The sequence below is a fragment of the Mus pahari genome, chromosome 17 (genome assembly GCF_900095145.1).
Source record: "Mus pahari chromosome 17, PAHARI_EIJ_v1.1, whole genome shotgun sequence".
NCBI classification, from domain to species: Eukaryota; Metazoa; Chordata; class Mammalia; order Rodentia; family Muridae; genus Mus; species Mus pahari.
In genome coordinates, this window is record NC_034606.1 from 64,073,683 (window position 1) to 64,088,934 (window position 15,252).

Genomic DNA, 15,252 nt, shown 5'->3' on the forward strand with positions numbered 1-15,252 from the left:
GGGTGAGTACCGCCGTGATGGGTGGGTGGGTGAGTACCGCCGTGATGGGTGGGTGGGTGAGTACCGCCGTGATGGGTGGGTGGGTGAGTACCGCCATGATGGGTGGGTGGAGAACAGATGAGGCAATTCTTACATCAGTGCTGTCTACCTCACAATGAGACGCTGGACATTCTTGTCATCTTTGAGTCTCTGGAATTTGTGACAAACCTGGGACTCTAGCTACTTAGTGTAGTTGAGCAAACCAGGGGGTGGGGGGGCGGAGAGAGAGAGAGAGAGAGAGAGAGAGAGAGAGAGAGAGAGAATCTCTTTGCATGGCTTCCCATGATGTCATGGACACCTGGCATGTCTCCTGCAGTACATATCCAGGTGCTTGGGGTCTACCTGACTCACGGACATGTCGGGCCGGGCTACTTTGGGCAGGCATCTGTCCATCTTTGGCCATGTTGCCTGGGTATCTGCTTCTAGGCACTTTCCACCCAGCCTCTGGAACCAGACATCCAAGTTCCCAGCTTGGTCCTACCATGTCCTAGGATGACCTCAACATGTTATCTGACATCTCTGGACTTCCTCTTCACTGTGATGGCAGAAGAGTGGGACCTATCTGCTAGGTGTGGTGTGTGAATTAAGAACAAAAGAGAGTCGGCTGAGGGACAGTGAGTGCTGGATAAATATTAGCTGAGCCCCAGGTGTGGTGCATGCCGATAATACCAGACTCTAGAGACTGAGGTGGGAGGATCGAAAGTTCAAGGACAGTTTGTTTTTAAAAGACAAATAAGTATATACATACGTACGTAAAGAAATGAATGAGCTATCACTGTTAACTGAGTTTGGTGAGAACAGTAAAGACGGAATTCCCTCTGGAGACTCTTCCCAGACTGCTCTAGGACTTATTAAGTTGGTCCACACAGCCAGATATCCCTGTGCTCTGCCAGAATAACCTTCTTAGTCCTGGTCACCTAGGCCCCTCTGGCCACCTTGATGCTCTCACCTTCCCACGCCCTCCCTGCTCAGAGATTCCCCGAATGAGCACGGCACCAGCCCTACCCTAGGGTGCTGCCAAAAGGTTCCATAGAGACCATAAGGAAGACACAGGGTGGAAGGGTCTGAGGAGAGAGTCACAAAGCTGAGAAGGTGGCCCCAGGGGCTGGGCCAAACTCACCAACGTGAACACACCCGCTCCCAGTACAGCATAGACCGCATGGAGCCAGGGGACCTGTGGGAGAGGAAAGATTGTTAGCATGCAAAAAGGACGGCTGGCTGGTGGAGGTGCCAGAAGTTGGGGGAGGGTCAGTCCCAAGGATGGAAGAACTCCTAAGAAGCCCCAGTCTGAGAGAGGCTGGGGATTTTTGGGGTGCTCACAGTGGTTCCCACAGGGGCTTCCCACAGACCTGACATGTCTTCCCTTGAAGCACAGCCCTAGGCTCAGGCTGGCCAAGGGTGACTCATCCTGTTTGCCAGTCATTCTGTCAGCCCTGGTCGGGCTCTAGGCTCCTCCTCAGGTCTCCAAATCATCCCTGCTCTATCTGGGGTCTGTTCCTCCACAGAGAGCCCTCCATCTCTGCCTTGGAAACAAGAGCTCAGGTGGAGGGACTGGAGAGACGGCTCAGCAGCTGAGAGCACTGACTGCTCTTCCAAAGGCCCTGAGTTCAAATCCCAGCTCACAATCATCTGTTATGAGATCTGACGCCCTCTTTTGGTGTGTCTGAAGACAGCTACAGTGTACTTACATAAAATAAATGTATTATTTGTGTAATATAATACTTATAATATAACATTTGTGTAATGTAATATATTACATATAATAATAAATAAATCTTTGGTCCAGAGAGAGCAGGGCTGGAGTGAGCAGAGGTCCTGAATTCAATTCCCAGCAACCTCATAAACTACCACACGACGGCTCACAATGGTGTACTCATAAACTACCACACGACGGCTCACAATGGTGTACTCATAAACTCTGGAGGCCAGAGCAGTACCTTTCCAGCCTGTGCTCACCCCCACTGGGAACGCAAACAAAGAGTCACAAGTATAAGGTGCACTACCCTTTGTGGATCCCTTTCAGAAAACTTTCTAGAAGGTTCCTGGAAACAAAGACATCCCATCAGCTCAACATGGGTCAATAAAGGGTGCTTTGAAGTTCTGGGGCTCCTTCCTGTAGCCCCCTCCCATCCTAGATACACAGAGGCTCCCAGGCCGGCTCTGGCCCCTCCCTTCGTCAACAGGACCCTGGGAAGAGCCAAGGAGTCAACCTTGACACCCTACACTTGGTGCCAACTGCCCGGAGGCTGGGGCTGGGCAGTATGGAAGTGTGTTAGAGGGGATAAGGAATACCATCTAAGCCTGGCAGACAAGAGGCCACGGGAGACCAGGTACCGGATGTGGCTGGAGAGAATGTTGTTGAGTCCCTAATAGATCCAACTCATTCTTTCCTGTGTTCTTATTAGGATTTGAACCACCTGTCACGTCTCCAATCTGTTCCCCAGCATTGGTGGCTTCAGCTGCTATACAGTAGGCACTCTTTTGGGCAGGCAGGATGCCAATCGGAGTCCCTGGAAGAGCCCTCTGGTGGATGGGCATTTGTGAGATGGGGTGGGGAAATCTGCTCCTGCGACATTGTCAATTCCCCTCCTGCATGGCTAACCAGATTCTGCCTCTCTGGACTTAGCTGGTCCCCCAGGAGGGCCCCTGAGCCTGCAGGGGGGGGGGCTGGAGCCCCATTGTATCTTTCTCAGCTCCCCCTTCCTCCACCTGCAGGACAGGGCCGGGAAAGTGAAGCCGGATGCGGCTCACGGAGCTGGGCCGGTGCCCAGGCCTGCCAAGAAAAGCCTCCTTGTTTGCTTGCATATGCTGCCAGCACACCTGGGGGCAGGTGCCAGGAGGGCCAGGGTGGCAGGCCGCGAGGCTTTGGCCCTGGGTGGCCCTGCAGGGGTAGGAGAGCATGCACCCTGAGCTATCTCCACCTCCCTCGAGGACTGGTAGGCCGAGACTCACGTATTGGAAGGGCAGGAGGACAGCGAGGAGGAGTCCACTGAAGAAGAGGGTCATGAACAGCACAAACAGCACACCGTGACAGGAGGTGAAGTCAAACTGCGGGGACACGGGCCGCTGTCAGCACCCGCAAACTCTGCACTCACCCCCATAACCCAGTGTAACCCCATGTAGCACCCCCAGACCCAGCTCAGGCCTCTGCCTCTCCTCAGCCCCACACAGACCCCTGGCTCCCGAGCCCTCCCCTGCCCCCAGGCTCCAGAGCTGACCTTGGTCTGGAAACTGAAGATGGTGACCGAGAGGCAGACGAGAGCCGTGATGACCAGGCACAGCAGCACAGACGTGGTGTTGTAGTAACTGAGGACGGGCAGGGGTTCGTCGGTAGGATTCCCCGCTCCCCATCCCTCCTCTCATGGGACAGCCCTTTCCTGCTGGAAGCTGACCTCATGACCTACGTTCCCACGGCTCACAGCTTCCTGAGCTTCTCTGTCACTCACTCTTGGGGTGAAGCTCCCCAATAGGCAGAGCGGGGTGAGTTTACGTTGGTGTCTGAGGGCAGTCTACACTACCAGGAGCCCGGGGCTTTAAAGTCACTTCGTGGATGACATCATCTTCCTCAACACCATCCCTCACCCCAACCCCAACAGCCTGCTTGGGTCTGGAGCCACTGGCCCTGCAGTGCCTAAGGAGGAGACATCGAAGCCAAGGCAGCCCAGTCTGCCTGGGTCCCTCCCCCATCCAAGAGCTCCCTGGAAAGATGGAGTTCCTGGAGAGCTTCCCTTAGATGTGGCCAGACCCTGGCTGCAAGCCTACCTAGGCCACTCCTGTCCCTTTACCTGGATAGCATCCCAGTGAGGTAGGCCATGGACAGGGTCTGCAGGGAGATCAGGGGGAAGGGATGTTACCTCATGTGGACTCGGGGGCCCCAGGCACCCTCAAGTTCTAGCCTGGCCCTTCCCCCCATGCATATACTATATATATATATATATATATATATATATATATATATATATATATATATATATTCCGTGTGCTGAGCCTGCTTTCTCCCATATGGGTTTCCATTCAGGACCAAGGCCCAGCTAAACAGTGTCTCCCTGGCCAGCCTGCAGGCTCCTCAGGCTAGGTGTCCCTTTATCTCCTAGGCAGCCTTTTTCTCCCAGTGAGCGCCTTCTCTTCATTACCCTGCTTCTGTCTGGGACTCCCACACAACCTCTCAAGGACAAGAGACTGGGGACACAGGGCAGTGGGGGGGGCTTCATCCCACGGAGGGAGGGAGGGAGGACGAGATGCTATGGTAGAAGGGTCAACCCCCTACTCCACAGGGGCCTCACATTGGATGCCCCTGTTTAGACTCTCTGGTCCTCAAAACCCGCGCCTCTGTCCCGCCCCCATCCCCACGCAGCCTCTGTCACCCTGGTCGGTCACTTACAAAGATGGTCAGCAGAATCAGGTTCCAAGGGAAGTGTCTCCTGAAAGGCAAGTCACAGGCATCAGAGGACAGATACTCTGCACTCCGCAGAGCCTCTCTCGTCTGCGCCCATCAGCCCATCTGCCTCAGAGGCCAAAAGGAAGGGCAGACGGGCTGTGGCCCATTTGACTCCAGAGAGGGATGAGGTCCTCTCAGGGCTGCGCAGCACCCTGACGGAAGGCAGGGCTCAGATTCTGCTAATAGTCCCACGGGCAGCCCCCCAACTCCCACCCCACCCCCTCCAAGTCACGACCTTACCTGGGTCCAGAACAGCAAGCCAGAGTCAGGTAAGTTGCAAAGAACACGGCACTGTGAGAGAGACAGGTGGGCTAGTCAGAGGGTCTCTCCTGAGCCTGTCTACCTAGCAGCTGGTCCTACGCTGCCACCCCTACCCAAACTATACCAGGCAGGATGGTGGTCCAACTACAACATGGGGAGGTGGGGTTGGGTGGGACAGGCCTGCCTCCAGCAGTATTAAATCTTAGGAGCTACGGCTTCCCGATCTTACCGCTCAACCCAAGCGGCCTCGGAGACCCGTGTTGTCGTTAGTGTGTTTGGTTTGGGAAACACAGTCTCACTATGTAGTCCAGGCTAGTCTTGAACTCTCAGTGAGCTTCCCCCTTTAGCCTCCCGTGTCCCGAGACTGCAGACTTCATCGCCCGACTCAGCTAAGAGACCTTAGTTAAAAACGCTCAGTCACACCCACGGGCTCGGGATGTAACTCAGAGGGAGAAGCGTGTGGCCAGCGAGCATGAGGGACCTGCCTTCCATCCCCAGAACCCACGTGAAGGGGCATGGTGGCACGCTCTTGGAGACCCAGCTCTCAGAGAGTCATAGACAGGAAGGGGGCTTTTTGGGGGGGTTCAGCTTGATGACCAGCCCATCTAGCCTCAGTGGGGAGCTTCAGAATAATGGGACACTGTTTCAAAGGAGGTAGGTGGCTTTCCTGAGGATGACACCCCAGACTGGCCTCCATAGACACAGGCACACGTGCACACTCACACAGATCTACATGAACACGTGCGCATACCCATACACATGCATTACAAAAAATAAAAAATAAAAAAAATGCCCATGCTGGACTCCATGGTGTGTGATGCAATCCGGCACACGGAAAGTACAGGTCGGAGAGCCAGGGACTCCGGGGCATCTTGATCTACTTATGGAGTCTGAGGCTAGCCTACTCCGTGGGAGACCCTGCCTCAGAAACAGTAGATACTTGTTTATTTTTTTACTTATATAGTTTTTGAGGCAAGATCTCTTCATGTACCTCTGTCTGGCCTGGAACCACCTACATGGGCCATGTCGAACTCGGTCGATGTTTGTTTTGGGTTGTGTTTAATAAATATTGACACAGTCCTCCCTTCTTCCTGGGCTGTGTTCTCCTTCACCGGTGAGGTCAGGTGACTTGTCCACGGTCTCGAAGCTACCCTGTTGTGGAAGGGCTGAAACCAAGGTGCTCGCCAGTTGCAGCTGCCTTCCAGCCACCACCACAGGATGCCTCTCTTGTCCCTACCTATAGCCAGCCCCTTAGCTGCTCTGGCTTCCCTACCAGGCTGTGGGCTCGGCACTGACTAGCCTTCCCACACCGAGCAGAACGGGAAGCGGAGTCAATTTGTGGATCGGGCGGCTGCGTCCAGTGGGAAGTGGCCAGCCGGTGGTTGACTGCTAAGAAGAGTATTTTGGAAAGCAAGGGTCAAAGACGAGGTGATGGAAGATGGGGGGCGGGGGCGCTCCTAAGACAGACTACCAACACACAGCCTCCACGCTCAGCAGCCCCTCAGTGTGGTTTTGCACTTCTTCCTCTAGCTCCTCAGAATCTCACCTGCCCTCCATGACAGCAATTCCAAACAGCCTCCTCCTTCCCTAAATCTCCCAGGCTGCCTCACTCTCTGCTATATTCCAGAAAGATCTGAGGTAATGAGGGAGGGTCCTGTGGCTCTTGAGCCATCACCTGCAAACCTCACGTAGCGCTACCAGTTTTCCTACCTCTCAACCCTTTCCCAGGCTGATACCCCCAGTCTGCGCTCTGGGTCCCAGGCCCTCAAAAGCCCAGTGACAGCTGACTTTAACGGTCCTGGGGTCACCTCCTTGGCTTCTCCCCATCTTCATTCAGCATCTTCCCTGGCTCCAGCTCTGGCTTCTCAGAAGCTCTCCCGAGAGAGTCCACTCAGTGTCTCTTCATCTCCCCAACCCGCCCAACAACCTGGCCTCAGACCCACGTAAGGAGAGCTGGGTTTGTCACAACAGGGTGACCCTGTTGAGTTCGGTTGTCACCTGGTCCTTACATTACCTGAGCTGGATGTCTGGTCACTCCTATTATTTCCCCAGTTCCACAGTGACACACTTTTGGGTTCCCTCCTCCCTTCCTGGCCACTCCTTCTCAGTCTCCTTTATGGAGACTCTAAAGGAGCTGGATTCTTCAAGACAGACCCCCCTCCCCCACTCTCCCTAGCTAGGCTCGCTCACCTGACAATGGATGAACCATACTTTAGATCTCCGTTTTTCCCTCTCTGCGCTAGACTGGAACATCTATTTGGCTGCCCAGGGAACAGAAGCTTTTCAGAAACATATCAGACATGGTGGGGTAGAGCTGAGTTCGGCATTCCCCCTGCCTCTGCACCCCCACGGCTAAGGATGCTGAAACCATCCAGCCGCCCAGCCAGAGGTCGCAGCATCAGTCTTGGCGCTTGTGCGCCCGCCACACCCAATTAATCACCTGCATCTGCTCAGCCTCCCACTCAGACCTCACTCTCCACTCCATCTCTGCCACCTCCCTTTGAAGTTGGGCCACCTCTTTCTCTTTTCTCGCTCTGGCTGGGACTACAGCCCAGTCTTCTGCTCTCCACACTACTGGCCGATCAGAACACAAGTTCCCCACCCCCGAAGACTTGGCCACACCTACAGCACAGTCCACCCTCCGCTGGCTCCTCACCTCGACTATCACCGTACCCCACCCACCCTCCTGCTTCTCATCACAACCTGTTCTTCGCCCTTGGGACATGCCCATCACTCCACTGCAAGACCGAGACTCCCTGTAGCACAGGCAGCTCTGACTGTCACCTCAGCCAGCTCAGCTCGAATGGTTCCTGCTCCCCTGTGGCACCCGGAGGCCAGCTTCTTTTTCTTGCCACCTAACTTGTAGCCTGACACCAGCCAGTGCCCTTCAAATACAACCAAAACAGTAACAAAGCAGGCAGCGTTGGAATGTGAACCCTGGAGGTTCCACTGCAACTGGATGCCAGGTGCCAGAGCTGTGGCCATCCTGCACATGCAGGGCAGCAGAACCCTCCTGTCCCTAGTGGAAATACTCAGGGGCTAGAGAGATGGCTTAGCAGTTAAGAGCACTGAGTGTTCTTCCAGAGGTCATGAGTTCTATTCCCAGCAACCACATGGTGGCTCACGACCATCTGTAATGGGATCTGATGACCTCTTCTGCAGTGTCTGAAGACAGCTACAGTGTACTCACGTAAAATAATAACTAAAAAAGAAAGAAAGAAAAAAGCAAGTTCTCTGGCACTCTGCTCCACTTATGGAACACTTCAGTCTCAGTCACTTCAACAACTATGAAAGTAATAACACCTAGCTGTGTGCCTCTTGTCACTCGAGCCAGCCCAGATGTCCTTTTCTCTGCACTCTCTTAGTTCCTCAACCCTTAAGACGGGCATCAGAGGGAAGGCCGGAGAGACTCAGAATTCCAAAGACCATGGGACAGCTTTAGAGCCTGATGAGTCCCTTGTACTGCAAACAGTAGGACCACCTGCCAGCTCCGGGAGGTGCAGCCTGAACACTTAGCCCAGGTTTGGCGCTGCGCTGGACTCGTGGATGGGAGCTGCTTACTGTCATTAGAAGCTGGCTGACTGACAGCTCTCCCCTGCCACCCCCAACCCAGCCCTCACCTCACGCTTCTCCTCCTCTGCCTGCTGTTCTCTGGTCCCTCTGCTCTGCCACAGACACCTCGCTCAGTGGGAGCAATCAGACAATTACGAGAGAACCCAGTGGAATGAGACGACAGGGTCCTTGAGAAAGCCAGGGCTGCTGGGACTCACAGAGAGGGGTTGTGTGTGAGCAAGAACAGTTAGTTGGTTTCCTGTTGAAGCCTCAGCCCCAGGGCCTGAGACAGTCTTAGTGTCAGATGGGACTGAGACTCAGGGAAGACCAGGCACTAAACTCACTAGCCTTTCCCAGCTGACTAGCCCTAGTGCCGGGGCTCCAGCCAGCGGTGCACAGGTGGGCAAGTTGTCAGGAGGTTCTAGCTTTCTACCCTGGCTCCGATGCTCAGGGGCTTCTCTCTGCCTCAGTTTCCTCATCTGTAAAACGGAGTTGTTAAAGCTATACAGGAAACACTTGGCATGACGCCTCTCACATTAAAAAGAGCTGTTTTATTCTCACTGTTATAAATGCTGTCACAACAGGAAGAGACAAGAAGGGAACCCTCAGGGAGCATTTGATACACGGGAGGTGAGGAGGTGAGACTCAGGGGCAGGATAAAGAGACTAAAGGGGTGTGGAGGGCAGGGTAGACCCTCAGGTAGGCCTTCTGCAGGAAGAAGTGGCAGACTGGTGAAAGCTTTGTGGCATCCCAGGGGAGCAGAGGCCACGCCCATTCCCCCACCTCTTTCCACCTGCTCATCACTGCTTTCTCCTTGAATGTCACCCTTCCAAGGCTAGACGCTCCCTCCCTCCCTCCCCGTCCCTTCCTCTCTGGCACAGTCCAATGGACTCTGCCCACCTCCCTCAGCTGTGTCTGCCAGCAGGAACTCAGGACATGGAATCCCACAGACTGTGCCACAGAAAAGGGGCCAGGACACCATTTTCCAAGGTTTGGGGAAAGGGGTGCGGGGGAAGCTACGCCTGCCAGCCGGTGCTGACGTGCTAGGAGCCATGCCAACCTGTTGTGCGGGCTGGCCAAGGTGGCCATCCCTGGGGCCTCATTAGATGTGCGCACAGTTCCTCCCAACTCCCCAGGACTCAGCCCTCCCTCCTGGGCTGCTGACTGTCTCTCTGTCCTGGGCCCTAGGAAGGGCTCTGTGTATGGATGGATGGATGGATGGACGGACGTCTCTACTCCTGGAATCCTGGGACGGTTCTTCACTGTTACTCTCTGGCCCACTTGTGCTAACGAAAAGTTCACTCTAGACTCTGGTGGCTCGTGGGGGCTTTGTGCTGGGCCCAGCTCCACACTGGATCCCTACTGAAGAACAGGCTGGACCAGTCCGTGTGCTGGCTCCTCTGCTATGCTATGTCTTGATGCTTAGCCCCAAAGGCCCTGCTGCTCTCTGGGATGTCCGTCTGTTCGTCTGTCAGTTTAGCCCCTGCAGCAATGCTCCCAATCCTGTCCACCCTGGGAAGTCTACATCACCCATCCCTAACAACTGCACAAGCTCCTTTGATTGCACACCACCCACTGTTCTCTTATAGGCAGAGGCCTCCTGCCAGTAGCCCCGGTACAGGGCTGGCTCACACTGGATGCCAATGGGGACCATGGAGAGAAGAGTTTTCTGAGTCTAGGATGGTTCTGGCCTGGAAATACCCCCAATTTATTCCTTAGTTACCAGGAAGGAGGGTCCGAGTCACCTACAGCCTCAAGATTCTTCTTGCAAATGGCCCGCCATGTTCCTTAAAGAGTGCAGGACTACTCTTGGCCAAGTGGCTGGCGGGCAGGAGAGACTGCCAAGCAGGGGATTAAGAGCACAAGTCTTAACTTGAACCCAGCTCTGCCACCGACTAGCTGTGTGATGTTGGGCAAATTACCCAACCTCTCTGAGTCTTAAGGTCTTCTGAGGTAATCATACGTAGTAGATTTAAGGATCAAATGCAATACTATACACGGAGCACACAAAACAATGCCCAGCCCTTAATTAGGTGCTCGTTAAGTGGTGGATCTTATGATTAATAATTTCATAAGCATTAATAACAATGTTAATAGGAGTAGCAACATTATCATTAGAGAAGGTCAAAATACTCCAGCCCCTTCCCTCCTAGGGTCAAGGTACCAGCTCTCTCCATCCCAGGCCCCTAGCCCCACCCCCGGCCAGGCTGACACCTGCCCCCCACCTCCAGCTGTCAGATCTGAGCAACCCAAAAGTTGTTTCTGGCCATGCTGCGGCTCTTTGAGGTCCCCCCCCTCAGATGTGCAATATGATGACTTAGATCTTTCCACGGAACACGGTGGGCATCTCTAGGAAGGAACCTGGGGTGGGGAATACTCACTAGGATGCCCAGTACCAGCCTGGGTTGGCCTGGACATAGTCCTTAACGACGTCACTGCGGAAAAAGACGGGGCAGAGTCAGAGGCTAGCCCAGGGTCAGAGGCTAGCCCAGGGTCAGAGGCTAGCCCAGGTCTGTTTCTGCTCAATGTCTGTGCCTGCCCCACGTGGACTCAGAGAAAGGAGGCGGGACTAGGCTTATCTACATAGGCAGGCTGGGACCTACAGGAGCCTGGTGGAGTGACTGGAGCAATGCCAAATGAAGCGTCCCAGAGAGCGGCAGGGCCCACCCCACACTGTTTGGGGAACTTCTTGCAGGATGCACACCCAGCCTCATCTCTCCAAGTGGGTGTTCCAGGAGAGGACTGATGTAATCCCCCTGTCCCAGGCCTAGCCCCGCTTCTCCCGGAAGGCATCGGTCCACATTGCTAACTCACCAGAAGGTAAAGAGAGCCACCACAGCCAAGGTCACCAGCAGCTGGACCAACAGGATGGTATAGACCTGAGAGAGGGAATGATGAGTCTGGGGAGACCTGAACCCCAGCAAGCCTCTGAGAAGACCCCAGCTCCCAGGGACTCATTTGAATCCAGTCCTCCCTACTGGATACATCCACCCTCCTTCCCAGGGCCGCTGGGCAGATTCAGGTAAGTGGAGGGACAGGAAGGGTGCCATACCCTCAGGTGGAGCCGCCTACAGAGCTCAGAAGACAAGGTGCAAGGGTCCTGGGTGAGACCTCAGAAGCACATGCCAGGAGCAGCCATAAGCTGGGATAGCGAAAGAGGGGGAAAGCCCTCTGCAGGCAGAGGCTGGGCCAACCGGGGGGGTTCCACACAGGGCCCCAAACCCCTCACTGCCCTCTCTCCAGCCCAGAGCATGAGAGAAGTGGTCACCTTTCTGATGAAGAGCCGGCGAACTTTCTGGTCATCCCAGCTGAAGGTGGTGAAATGCTCGTGTCCTGCGGGGAAACCACCTTCATAGCCGGAGCTGCCGCCTGAGTAGGTGGGTAGAGGCTCTGAGAGTTTGCTGCCAACCCAGCCTTCATGTCAACGCCGTGACGTGACATGAGAATGTCAAAGGCTTTCTGGGCCTCTGAAGTCTTCCTCTCCAGTCCCACTGTCAAATACCCCTTTGACCACACCTGCCTACCGCACATCTGTCTTCCTGGTCACTTCTTGCTCTCTCTGATTTTAGGAATGAGCTCTCTCCCATCCTATTCCTCCACAATGGTTGGGGCTCTGGGGACCAAGCTCTATAATACAAATGTCCCTTCCCTCGTGTGTCCCTGGACACTCCAGCTGTTTCAAATCAGCAAGGAGCAGCCAGTATTCCTGGCCAGACAATGTGTCCTAAGACCAAATATTCTGCCTGACTCTGGCTGCTCTAAGGCTCATGGGCTGAGACAGAAGGCTGGATCCACCAATGCTCAACTGTAAGCCAGTGGGCAGCTGGGAAGGAGATCCAGAAAGAGGGAGAGCGTAGTGTTTAGGGTCCAGGCCAGGCCCCAAAGCTCTGGCTTTTGCAGGAGTAAAGATCCTGTAGCCAAATGGACCCATAGGTGGATCTATCAACCTGTGGGACAAGCTGTGTGACCCAGAACCTTCTGGGGCTTTTTTGGTTTTGGCAATGGGCTCACTTCACAGAGACCACAACCAGAAAATTTGCATGTTCTGTGCCTAGTGGAGGATGCACTGTCTTTGCCCTGTGCCCCTCCTTAGGGCCATTCTCAAGCCCTGAACATATCCACCCTGGTCCCATCAGGTTCGGCTAATCTTTCCCTCGTTCCCAGCAACAGCCTCTGCCTTAGTCTCTCAGAGATGACCATGACGCTGCCTGGTTAGAGCTCTTCAATGGCTCCTCTCCTGCTCACCACTCAAGTTCAAGTTCTTTTTGTTTTCTTTTTTGTGACACGGTCTCAAGCAGACCAGGCCGGTCTCGAGCTCACTACTTGGCTGAGGATGAGCACAGTCTTCCGGCCACCTCTCATCCTGAACAGTCCTCCGACCCATGTTCTCAGCCTGACTACAATTTGTTCAGCCACCTGCCGCCTTGCTCCTGGACCCGACCCACCAGGTGCTTTCTGAGGGACATTCATTGTTTCCTCCTCGAATGCTAACTCGAGACACACCTTCAGAGCTCTACATGGACACAGAAAATCTTCCCTAACTGGCTGGCCAGACCTAAGTCACCAACTTCTTCACCAATAGTGACAGTCCCAAGATCCCAGCAGTGGCACCTTGGTTGTCAGGCTGAGCAGCCTGCCGGACCATTGCTACTGGCTGTGAGAAGGGACCCTTGAGTCCTCAGCCTCAGGCTGGTGAGATGGCTCAGCAGAGAGGACTGGGTGTCCCTTATTGATTCTTGGTCACGGAAGCTAGAGTGTCCAGGGAAGGGAATGGGGGTACAAGAGGGAAGGGAAATTTATACGGCAGAGCTTGGTCCTTGGAGCCCCAACCATCATGGAGAGAATGGGAGCTAGCTCATTCTTAGAAATAGAGTTGGGAGAGCAGTAAGTGACCAGGAAGACAGATGTGGGGTGGTAGGGGCAGTTCAAAGGGGTATTTGACAGTGGGGCTGGAGAGAATGACTTCAGAAGCCCATAGAGCCCAACAGGTCAATCAGGGAGCTACCCAGCTTTCTGTTGCCACACCCGAGTCACTGTGGTAGACATGTATGACGGTCAGCTCCAGAGAGCAGAGCCACAGACAGGACTCTGCATCCCCAGGACACTTCTCACGAGTGAATGTTTGTCACCTGCTGACTGCAAGGATCAGTCTCCCTTCCACCATAAAGGCTTAGAGGGTCGTCCTTAAATAAAGCAGCCATCCCGGCAACCAGCGCAGGAGAGTCGAGAAGGCGAAGAACTCCCTCACCAGCACTGACCTTCCAGTATGCCACACTGGAGTAAGGCGCCTGTGCTCTGGACCGAAGGATATTTTTGGAAGAGACACAGACCATGGTGGCTCTGTGAGGGGTATTGTCCTCAGATCTCTTCTAGAACTTTATGGGCAGTGAGAGACTCGCAGTGGGGGAGGGGCAGTGGAGGAGCGGCAGAGAAACCTCCCCGAAAGGTCTGAAAGTTTACATTAAAAAAAAAAAAAAGTTATGTTATTATTACATGCAAGTGCATGCGTGACCGTGTATGTACATGTGTGCATGGGTTTACGAATTGGGTGCATGCATGCTATGATGCACATGTGGAGGCCAGAGGCTAATTTTCTGGGGTCAGTTCTCTTCTTGCACTGTCTGCCCTGGAACCCGAGGGTAGAACTGAGGTCATCAGGCTTTCGTGGCCAGGTGCGTGCACCTGCTGAGCCATCTCACCAGCCTGCGGCTGAGGACTCAAGGGTCCCTCCTCACAGCTGCTCAGCCAGACGGCTCAGGTGCCACTGCTGGGATCCTGGAATGTCACTATTGATAAAGATGTTGGTGACTCATGTCTGGCCAGCCACGTAGTTCCCACACACCTACCCCATTCTGTGCCTGCCCACCCCTGCAAAACCCAGAGGAAGGAGAGGAAATGATGAGAGAAACTGGGAGGGGAACCCCTTGTCCCTTGCTCTCTGACAACCCTAGGCCTCACAGAGGCCTGGTCCCACCCAGGTTTCAGATCAATCTCTATATAAATGCTGTATCCCACCCAGAGGGCATCTGCACCGTCAAGATCATGGCTGCATGGACCATCACGAACCCTTCCTGACTGCTCTGATCTCTTCTAACCCCTGGTCTGTGTTCTTCCTTCTATGAGGGCTTATTTATTTATTTATTTATTTATTTACTTACTTGCTTATATGGGGTTTCTCTGTGTAACCCTGACTGTCCTGGACTCACTCTGTAGACCAGGCTGGCCTCAAAGTCACAGAGATCCGCTTGCCTCTAACTCTCAAATGCTGGGATTAAAGGCATGTGCCACCACTGCCTGCCTCTACGAGGGCCTTCTTAGACTAGAACTTGGCTTTTGTCCCTTATCACCCCCTCCAGTTGCCTTAGCTCAGTGATTTGTAAAGAGTCCCCCCTTCTCTAGCTGAGAGCGCCCCACAGTGTGTCTCTCCTTTCTCTTCCCTTTTAGCATCCTCGTCCTCAGAGCAACCCTCCAAAGCCACTGTCTACTGTTCTGCACAACTGCACCAAGTACGCGGTGTCTGCAACCCCCTCCTGTAGACTTTCCATCTGTGTCCCCTCCCTCACCCCGCTCCCTCTACCCCTCCAACCTCTGGTCACTGACAGACTTACTGGGGTCCACGTAGGCCCAGCTTGGATGGAGTGGCACAGCTGTTGGGCCCTGGGGGAAGGTCCCTGCCTTCAGTCCCTCTCCAGAGGTGGCCTCCTCATAGGAGGGTGGTGCCGAGGGCACTGCCGGAGCATCCTTCTTCTCTCCATTTGCCTGATGCTGCTGCCCCTCAGTCCCGGGGGCCTTGTTAGCCACAGAGAGCTGTAGAGTAGAGAGAGAGAGAGAGAGAGGCAGTTGCCAGGGTCAGAGACTTACAAGTCCTCCCCACCAGCCCCTTGATTCCTGGAATCTACCTCGATGCTCTCCCAACCTGTGCTAGGGGATGGGACACACAAGACCCACCCCTGGGTTCTGAG

General features: G+C 54.4%; 1 protein-coding gene across 2 annotated transcripts in view; it reads right to left on the reverse strand.

Annotated features, from left to right (window-relative positions):
• Faim2 (Fas apoptotic inhibitory molecule 2) overlaps positions 1-15,252 on the reverse strand; it is a 31,104-nt gene that overhangs the window by 12,892 nt on the left and 2,960 nt on the right. The window contains exons 2-11 of one of the 2 annotated variants that reach the window (XM_021217189.2): positions 14,899-15,097; positions 11,559-11,623; positions 11,105-11,169; positions 10,672-10,725; positions 4,718-4,768; positions 4,421-4,460; positions 3,825-3,862; positions 3,258-3,345; positions 2,992-3,087; positions 1,160-1,213 (exon numbers count right to left, since the gene is read on the reverse strand). In XM_021217189.2, coding sequence (XP_021072848.1) covers positions 1,160-1,213; positions 2,992-3,087; positions 3,258-3,345; positions 3,825-3,862; positions 4,421-4,460; positions 4,718-4,768; positions 10,672-10,725; positions 11,105-11,169; positions 11,559-11,623; positions 14,899-15,097 — 750 coding nt within the window. Of the gene's footprint in view, positions 1-1,159; positions 1,214-2,991; positions 3,088-3,257; positions 3,346-3,824; positions 3,863-4,420; positions 4,461-4,717; positions 4,769-10,671; positions 10,726-11,104; positions 11,170-11,558; positions 11,660-14,898; positions 15,098-15,252 lie in introns of both variants that reach the window. The other variant, XM_021217188.2, reaches the window with a different exon arrangement.